At 37.0% G+C, this 10,360-nt stretch overlaps 1 protein-coding gene across 1 annotated transcript in view; it reads right to left on the minus strand.

Moving 5' to 3' along the window:
* Positions 1–7,957: 7,957 nt before the first annotated feature.
* LOC145776164 (carbohydrate sulfotransferase 11-like) overlaps positions 7,958–10,360 on the minus strand; it is a 6,983-nt gene continuing 4,580 nt past the window's right edge. The window contains exon 3 of the mRNA XM_082587565.1: positions 7,958–8,473. Within this exon, the coding sequence (XP_082443691.1) occupies positions 7,958–8,473 (516 nt within the window). The remainder of the gene's footprint in view (positions 8,474–10,360) is intronic.

A 10,360-nucleotide genomic window follows, 5' to 3' on the forward strand; every position in this document is an offset into this window, starting at 1 on the left:
GAGCACCTGAACAGAAGAATACTTCATTAGCCATGTGAAAACGCCTTGTTGCTAGACTAATTTTCTGATTTTGAAATCACCTAGTGCAGTTGTGCTATTGCTTATGACTGAAATCAAGACTAATCAGTGTCCATATCTTTGTTTAGCTCGCAATTTGCATAACAGAATTCAGCAGCAGTTTGTTTCAAAACAAAATGCTTAAAACAGTACCATACATGAAAAGTGTTGCACTAGGTTAACACTGGCAGAGTAGTAGGGTTGCATTGGAGAAAATCTGAACATTAACATGACCATAAAAGATTGGTATACATTATTCAAGTTTTATAGATATACACTGAAAATTTTATCTCATTCCTGTTAGAAGCACTCTTCATCTTCATTTTGAGATGTGAACCAAAAATTTTCATCATGGCTGCGTGCTGATTTCGACCAGTTGAAGTGAATGAGTTAAAAATAGCTGTAGAGACAAAACTACTGCTCTGAGCCATTTGGAACCTTTTTTATTGAATTCAGCATCCCTGAAAACCCCCAAATAGCAATTTTCTCCACTACATTGCCATACATTGGATACATTGCCCCTTTAACAGTATTACGGGCTTTATATTATGCTTTGTTTCAATCCAAGATCCAATACTCGATTATAAATTGGGGAAGAGCAAACTCTACATTGCTTGCTCCACTACAAGTGTTACAAAACAAGTTCATTCGATCCTGCTTATTTTTGCCGAGGTCAACAAATACAACTGTTCTTTATCACCGATTTAATGTGCTCAGAATTGACGATATTATTAAATTAGAAACTGCAAAACTTATGTACAAATATTATATGTGCACAAAATGCTGCCCCGGGCCTTTGCTGGCTGCTTTATTTTTGTAAATGAAATTCACCATCATAAAACCCGTCAGAACCAAAAAAATGATTTATATTTGCCTTCTACAACGTCAAACTCTGGTAAGAAGATGCTATGTTTTAATGGAGTGAAACTATGGAATCAAGTACCAAAAGAAATAAAAGAAAAGTCGTATAATGTTTTTAAATTTAAATATAAATGTTTATTAAAGAATTTGTACAATGATCACTCCTGAAACGTATCATCCGCTTATTTCTCTACACAATGTTTTTTTTATGTTGCCCTGTGTTATTCCATTGTTAATGTATTGTTAATTCCATTGTTAATTTTTACAAATTAAAGTGCTGGTATTATGCTATATATTATATACCGTATGTGTTAATGTTCTTAATTTTGGGTCTTTTGTTTAAATGTTTGGGTGGCAGCTGACTTTGGTGACCTTTTGGTCTTTCGCTGCCATCCTTGTTGTGCGAATTATTTGTGTTTATTGTCTTTTTGCTTTTTGTGTCTTTCTTTTTCGCCAACAAAACAAAAAATAAACTGAACTGAACTCTACCATCTATATAAGAAATATACTTAAAAACCACTCATGCATAACCAGATTTGTGCCTCGTGTGGCCAAATTGCAATCCTTCATATCTCGAGAACCGAAGGTCATAGAATGCTTTTTTTTTTTTTTTAAAGAGTTGTCTCGATGAGCTCTATCTGAACACAATATATCATAAAATTCTGAAACCATGGGTGAACAAGCACCTAAATTAAGGATGGAATGACTCATAAGAATAGGCCTAGTATATAGTGTATATACAATACCCTAGTAGTTTTAAGGTACGGTACCGGTATATAAATGGTGACCCCATACTGGTGGCCTGAAACAGCTTGAAATGTTGTAAGACCACGTTCTTTGAAAAAAGTGATTTTTATAAATTTGAAAGGAGTAAAGTCTAAGTTCCTTTTTATGGCTGACCATAAAATGATAAGGCAGTGTGAAGCCAAGCCAACTACTGTAATTAAAACCACGGTTGAATAGGTCTACCCGCTTCTTAAGCCAAATTTGGTCTAGTCTGAAATTCTCGAAATTCTTCTTCATCCCCGAAAATGTCCTCCATTTAATAAGCCTAAACTCAGTCAGTCCCGAGGTGGGCTTAATAAGCGGGGAGTTGGGGACTATTCTAATAGGCTAAAAGCAAACCCTTAAGTTGTTAATGACATCAAAACTCTTGACATTATCCTAAATTGTTCTTTCTTATGGGAGATTTCATTTGAAACTACCCCAGCAACAGCTTTAACACAAAGCAGAACCAAAACTATCGTCAGTTATTGCCCAAGATGTTTCGGCCCTTGCCCAATTTGAATAAAACTTTGTTGCATTTGCGGAGTTTTGCCACTCTTAATCTCACACTTTCCACAAAAGTAGCCAATGTCTTGCAAAGCCGAAACGTCGGAACGAAATATCTGGCAACAAACTGGATGACCATTTGTGGTCTTTCGCTGTTCCTGGCTAATCATATTAATATATTCTAACAATAAACGTACCCAAGCGTTTCTCTTTGTTTGCAAATTGTATGTTGAGTACTTATAGAATCTGACTGAAAAATACAGTTATCTCTTTATTTCTTCTAATTTTTTTAAATTTTACTGAGGTGTTGCGACTTTGACATATTTTAAACCGATTGTCCTGTTTTGGAATCATGCACGATATACTTCTGAGTTTTGTCATACTTTTTTCTAGACTCTGCTACTGTACGTTTGGTAGGCTATATACCATACTGTTTTTCGTTGTCATGGTCAGAAATAAAAATCAACTAAACTCTTCTCTCTTGAAAATTATTCACGAAATAAAAGGTTTCTCTCTCTCACTCTCTCTCAAAAGCCGCCTGCCCTTGTCAAACAACCTTGCTAAGCTGAGTGACTGAGTACCTGAATCTGACTGCCTGCGCCCTGCAGCTGCAAGTTTGATATGACGTCATGATTGGGCTCACTTATTGTTGGGAAGAAAAAAGAGGGTGGGTCAGTCAGTCATTTATTTTTGTTCAGATACAAAACAAACGTAGCTTACACAATAGGGAGGGCCGTCGGAAACAGATCGCTTAGCAACTCGAGTTTCTTAGGAGGTTTGTCGAGTAAATGGCGAAATCGAAAACCATTTTTTAATTGAACGCCAGGAAGACGGCGCACAACACGGACCTAATCGGTAAATCACCCCATTCCAGGGATATTGCCAGAGTTGCCATACCGTCCTTATTTCTGAGATTTGGCCTTATTTTGAAGAACTTTATCTTAGAAAATATTACTGTCCTTATTGCTAGGAAATGTCTTTCTTTTATATTTGAGTCCTTATTTTGTCTTATTTTCAACAATTAGTGAATAAACTTAGTGGAATGACAGCCAAATCCCTACTACAGTAAAAGTAAACCCAGACCTGAGTTGTCGTGAGATGCACAAAGTATTTTTTTACGAACAATGAGTTGCTGGAACACATTGTTTCTGGCAAACAATAAGGCATGTGATATATAATAGCCGGTAAAAATGCTGAGATTTGTTCAAAAACGTTAGTTTTACTTTGTATGCAAATTTAATTTTTCTGTTGTTTTTATTTTGGGGTCCATGTCGATGGCAACCCTGGGTATTGCATTGGCCTATATTGCATTGGCATTGGCGTTCAGAGTATGTGCGCCGCACACCCATCAAACATGGTTGATTCATCAATCATCATACTGTTAAACATGCAAGTAGGCTACTTGGTAGCCTATATAAATGGTGAAGGCAGGGTATATAAGTAGCCTAAGTACTTGGTAGCCTATATAAAAGGTGATGGCAGGGTATACAAGTAATTAGGCTTCTTGGTAGCCTACATAAAAGGTGAAGGCATGTTATGCAAGTAAGTAGGCTTCTTGATATCCTATATAAATGGTGAAGGCATGGTATGTAAGTAAGTAGGCTTCTTGGTAGCCTATATAAAAGGTGAAGGCTTGGTATGCAAGTAACTAGGCTCTTGGTAGCCTATAAAAAAGGTGAAGGCATGGTAAGTAGGCTACTTGGTAGCCTAAATAAAAGGTGAAGGCATGGTATGCAAGTAAGTAGGCTACTTGGTAGCCTATATAAATGATGAAGGCAGGGTATACAAGTACGGTAGCCTAAGTACTTGGTAGCCTACATAAAAGGTGATGGCAGGGTATGCAAGTAAGTAGGCTGCTTGGTAGCCTACATAAAAGGTGAAGGCATGTTATGCAAGTAAGTAGGCTTTTTGATACCCTATATAAATGGTGAAGGCATGGCATGTAAGTCAGTAGGCTACTTGGTAGCCTATATAAATGGTTAAGGTATGGTATGCAAGTAGCCTATAAGTACTTGGTAGCCTATATAAAAGGTGATGGCAGGGTATGCAAATGCAAGTAAGTAGGCTACTTGGTAGCCTATATAAAAAAGGTAAAGGCATGGTATGCAAGTAAGTAGGCTTCTTGGTAGCCTATATAAAAGGTGAAGGCATGGTATGTAAGTAAGTAGGCCACGTGGTAGCCTATGGAAATGGTAAAGGCAGGGTATGCAAGTAGCCCAAGTAGGCTACTTGGTAGCGTATATAAAAGGTGATGAAAGGGTAGCCTATGCAAGTAGGCTACTTGATAGCCTATATAAAAGGCGAAGGCATGATATGCACGTAAGTCGGTTTCTTGGTAGCCTATATAAAAGGTGAAGGCACGGTATGTAAGTAAGTAGGTTACTTAGTAGCCTATAGGGCCTATAAAAAGTGAAGTCAGGGTATATGGACGACACAGGTATCAGATATTGTATCAGTGAAGGCAGAACAGGTAGGGTGTTACCCTACTGACTGAAGCAAGTACCATAATTGGGTTCTGTTTCAGTGAAACATATAATCATAATAGTGAAGTGAAGGGATGTTTAAAACACAATTCGCAATTTATTACAGGTATTCAGGACAGTAATTCGTAATAGTGCTAGTGGTAGCCTACCAGTCGTATTTTACGTTGATTGATTGAATGCAAATAATGACAACATACTAGTTGCTCCGGTGGAGTCAACAGAAACTCACTGAGCCATCAATTCTACGCGATTTCAGCATCCAACAGCTCACAGAGCTTTTTGTCGAGACCGATGTTCCTACATCGATTGACAATTTTCCATGCTGCACACAAGCAGTTGAGCGCGCAGTCAAACTCGCCACCGAAGTGAGCGATGAAGTCATCGGCCATGATAGTAGGCATGAACTTATTCTGACGCGAACTGCTGCTCGTTCTCAGCGTCCACGTTTCGAGTCAAAGAAAGATTACGTTCTGTGATTGTTTTTGACTGTTTACATCGTTTTGTGTATTTTTTATTTTTTTAATTACTTTTTTTTTTTGGAAAAACAATTTTTTTTATTTTATTTGGGTGATACCGGTATTGATTTTTTTGTGCGGCGTCTTCCCGCGGCCCAATCTAAAAAATGTTTTCAGATTATTTGTTTGTGACCTAAGCCTCTTATCTGAGCCGAGTTGCTAAGTGATTTGACAAAAAAAGTGCATTGACGGCCCTCCCTATTACACAAAAAAGAAAAACATACAGTGAATGGTTGGTTGGTTGGTTGAATGGTTTTTGAATCTTTATCCTCGGACTGACAAAGCCTTGATAGGTTATTCCTGGTACTTGTTCGCATACTTGTAGAGGCTCTTGACGCAGGGCCGGTTACCGAGATTGGCAGAGTGAAGTTTTCCGATTGTTGAAGTGTTGTTGCGGAGAAATTATTCCATTCACTAGGTGCCGCTGAATGGAGAGCAGTCCTGAAATGCGTTGCTCAAGCGCACACCCCGAGAGTCGAACCAGCGCCGCGTGATCTTGAGCCCGACGCGTAACCACTGAGCTGACAGTGTGCATCCAATGAAAAAGTGCAAAGGGCCGTAGCCCTGTGTAGGCATGAAAGGTCGTCGAGCCTGCACTCTCTCACTCAAACAGATATAGGCTTACGAAGGCAAATTATTGCGTTATGCAATGGTAAAATAAAACATCAAAAAAGGAAGATAAAAGAAAAAAAACGAATGCGCAATGCAAGAAATGTTAAAAAGAAAAATGATGACTTTGGAAAAAAATCAGTTGGTGGTAAAAACGGGATGAAAAGAAAACTGTTGGCTAATTAATTAAAGCAAAGAAGATATCAATTTTGAGCAATTAGGCTACTTTATCGGTAGGGGGTAGGCCTATACCTATTCATCGTTATTCTTTAATCTCTCCTCGAACACTTTTGCTGTCGTTGCGAAACACAGCAGCACATCAACTGAACAAATTAGCCCAAGTCTCAAACAACTCAATGTCCGCTCCAGTAGCTCAGTTAGTTAGCGCATGCATTGGTGAACGAAGAGGCTTCAAGATCAAGCAGCGCCAACTCGACTCTCGGGGTGTGCACTTGACTCTTGAGCAACCCATTTTAAGGACTGCTATCCATTCAGCGGCACCTAATGGATGAAATAATTCCCGGGCAACAAGACTTTAACAATCGGAAACTTCACTCTGTCAATCTTGGTAACCGGCCATGCGTCAAAAGCCTCTGCAAGTAGGCTATGCAAAACTACCAGGAATAATAAGCTATCAAAGGCTTTGTCAGTCCGAGGATAACGCTTCAAAACCAAACCAACCAACCGACTGCTACAGCTAGGCCTACATCTTGTGATGCGGTAAACTAAACCAATTTACATCAATTCGCAGCAATTAGTTTTTAGGATAAAGTGGCTTAGGCTACGCCTATATTTTCCTTTATTTAATTGCAGATTCATAAGGTTTAGTTTTGAATCTTTATCCTAGGACTGACAAGGCCTCTGATAAGTTATTCCTGGTAGTTTCACATAGCCTACTTGCAGAAGCAGGGTCGGTTACTGTGATTGGCAGAGTAAAGTATCCGTCTGTTGAACGTGTTTGTCTCAAATACCCCCAGCTAAGGTTAAATGTCATAAACTGACAACTTGTGTGTAGCCTACATATTCGTTGACTTGTATTTTTAAAATACAATTTTCTGTTCAAAGCAGTGTGATACGCAAAACGATATTGAACACAGAAAAGAATTCAGTGCCCGTTCAAAGTAACCCCAAAATCTCATAAAACTTTGAACACTACATAATTTCAAAAAAAGTTAACTTGTGCAAAATTTTTTTAACACTACTTGCACATGTTAATAGGGGTATATGTATAGCCCCTAATATGTCGCAATATCAAGACGGTTGGTTCAGAGTTTAAAATTTTCAGATAGAAAAAAGACGAAAATTGTTCAAAGTAGGCTATCCCCAGTTTACGGTAGGTTAAACATCACCAGGCTATCCATAGCTTGTCATTGCATGTGAAACTAAATCAACACATTCTGTTATGCCATTGGCAAGTTAACTTTGAAAAACATGATCCAGCTGTTTTGTTCTTATAAGGTAAAATATTGGTACGGCAGCTTATTCAATTATTTACAATTTTTACAATAAAATTTGTCCTTTTCAAATAAAATTGAAAACATACGGTAGGCTACTTGGTGAAATAGCAAATAAATACACCAAACAGCAATCACAAAAAATTGATTGATTGTGTAAATCTTTATCCTCGAACAGAGAAAACTTCGTAGAGAGCTTAATTTCGTCAGTTTTGCATATCCTAGCCTACTTGCAATGACCTTGAACCAGCAATGCGCATGTCCGCTTATCAAGATTGAAATAATGAAGTTTCCGATTATTTAAGCGTTGTTGTAACTTAGGCCTATTAATTAATTATTCCATTCATTGAGTGAAGCTGAATGAATGCAGTCCTTGAAATGCGTTGCTCAAGCGCACAACTTGAGAGCTAGTAACCAGTGATGTTAGGTCACTCTTGATAGCGTATCGTTTCTTCTTACACAAACTTGAGCTCTAAACCAACTGAGCTATCCAAGCGACATAAAAACAGCACTAATCATAAATAGCCTACATAGCAAACTATACAATAGACAACAAATCCTGAGGTGTAGGCTACTTAGCCTTCAAACAAAAACTCTAAATGCAACAGTTGTCAAAGTGAGCCGCCTACCGTAGGCTATTGTTGGAAGTGCATGACCCAGGGATATCTCTGGCATGACAAAACTTACTGATTAAAAAGACAGTGCATTACAACAACCATAATGGTTTTTTATAGCCAAAAAGTTCAAAATCAGTTCTATATTTTTCATACAAACTATTTCCTAACAATTTAGAAATCTTTGCAAATTCTTCTCCTGTTTTCTCATCATCGATTTTGAAAGAGTTTTTTGGAAAAAAAGCTTTTCTGTGATAATCTGATATATTAAGTTTGTTTTTCAGAAACTCCATGTCTTCTGCTAAAGTTTCAAACTTTGCTATGTAGTCATAAGTCGATGAGCAAGGATGACAGATATTGTCAAACAATTGCCAATGTTCTTCTCTTTCGTATGTATTTCTGAGGAGATAATTGACAAAGTCTTCAAAAGTAGCAGTTCCGTTATCGGGTTTGGTCCTGTCGCTCAACCGAAAACGAAACTTTTTGTAGTTTTTGTTAATTTCTCTTGACATTTTTCCGTAATAGTCAGTGAATCCATAAGATGAAGATACCATTTTACCATAATACCCAGAAACAAGGCGACTGAAAGGGTTTCTCACAAGTATCACCTAAACAATAACGTTTGCACAAATCACTTCTATAAATTGATCAAACAATATGATTAAGAAAATGAAATATCTTTGACAGTTGTAAACCCATAACAATGCTTGATATGAACGACTCGGTTACATGTTTTGTACAAACGAACTGATTTCCGCACGAGTCAGTTCAATCATAAACAGCTAAAAATCGATTTCGATCAGATTTTTCGAAATTGATGTTTAGCTGTTTAGGATTAAACTGACTCGTGTGAAAATAAATTCGTTTCTATTCAATTAAACAAACAACTCTAAAAATTGATCAAATGATTAGGAAAAATGTTTAAATTGATTTTCATATCTTTTTTAAGTTACTATTAGCTGAATTAAAAGCCCGTTGCAATCGGGTATCTTTAAATGTGGTTGACCAGAGTGATTAACAGAATGTCGCCTCGAAATCAATAGCCTAGATGTAAATTTAGTGCTATGTCATGTTAATTAACATGATTTATTTGTAACAGCGTCTCAACGCTAGAAATGATCATTGTGCAACACAGTGGCTTACGGTAACCATTTGTAAGCGTTTACTTCTTTTCATCGGGTTTTTTAACACACACACTATAGGTTAGTAGTTTGCTCAATGGCTCTTCAGATCATATCAAAATAAATTGATGTGATATGATAAGTGCAGGCCCTTAGGGGCAAAAATGAGCATCTTAAGGCTAAACGTGTTACACGTTGTTTTTTTGCATTTTTTTGTAGTTGATGAATCTAACTTCAATTTTAGTGGGTGCCGCAACTTTTTGGGTCACGTGATCACCCCCAAATCGGGGATTCCCCCCAAGTCAATTTTGAGCTCTTTTCACGGCATTTTTATGCAATTAGATACGTTATTTTTTTACATTTGGACTGACTGCCACTACAAAATACACGAGATAAAACTGACACAAAATTATGTTATTAATGACGTCATTGTGACGTCATGTATTAATTTTTTGCTTGTTTTTTTCTTATTGTAGTCGCTTGTTTGTTGTTGGTGTTACTTTTTTGGTTACAATAAGTTACCAATGGTTTTTCAACTGATTTGATTAGTATTGAGTGTCAGTACTAACATATTCAAAATCTTAAGGAATCCAACTTCCGGAAAGTGGTTATTTTCAAGATAGCTTCCAAGATGGCCGCCAAACCATTGAACAAAACAGTAAATTGACCATAACTCGGTCATCATATGACCAAAACATGTAGTTTTGGTGTCTATATCTAGGTTTTTATACCCTGTGAAGTCAATGAGACTATTCTCAGAATTGTTGAATTATCTGATAGCCTATAAATTCAATATGGCTATCCAAGATGGCCGCTAAACCATTAAAATAACAGTAAATTGACCATAACTCGGTCATCCTATGACCAAAGCATGTAGTTTTAGTGTCTATATCTAGGTTTTTATACCCTGTAAAGTCAATGAAACCATTCTCAGAATTGTTAAATCATCTGATAGCCTATAAATTTAATATGGCAATCCAAGATGGCCGCTAAACCATTAAAATAACATAGTAAATTGACCATAACTCGGTCATCATATGACCAAAACATGTAGTTTTGGTGTCTATATCTAGGTTTTTATACCCTGTGAAGTCAATGAGACTATTCTCAGAATTGTTGAATTATCTGATAGCCCATAAATTCAATATGGCAAACCAAGATGGCCGCCAAACTATTAAAATAACATAGTAAATTGACCATAACTAGGTTATCATATGACCAAAACGTGTAGTTTTGGTGTCTATATCTAGGTTTTTATACCCTGTGAAGTCAATGAGACCATTCTCAGAATTGTTAAATTATCTGATAGCCTATAAATTCAATATGGCAAACCAAGATGGCTGCCAAAACAATTAAAAATGTACAATAACAATG

This window comes from Aplidium turbinatum, chromosome 8 (assembly GCF_918807975.1).
Source record: "Aplidium turbinatum chromosome 8, kaAplTurb1.1, whole genome shotgun sequence".
Taxonomy (NCBI): Eukaryota; Metazoa; Chordata; class Ascidiacea; order Aplousobranchia; family Polyclinidae; genus Aplidium; species Aplidium turbinatum.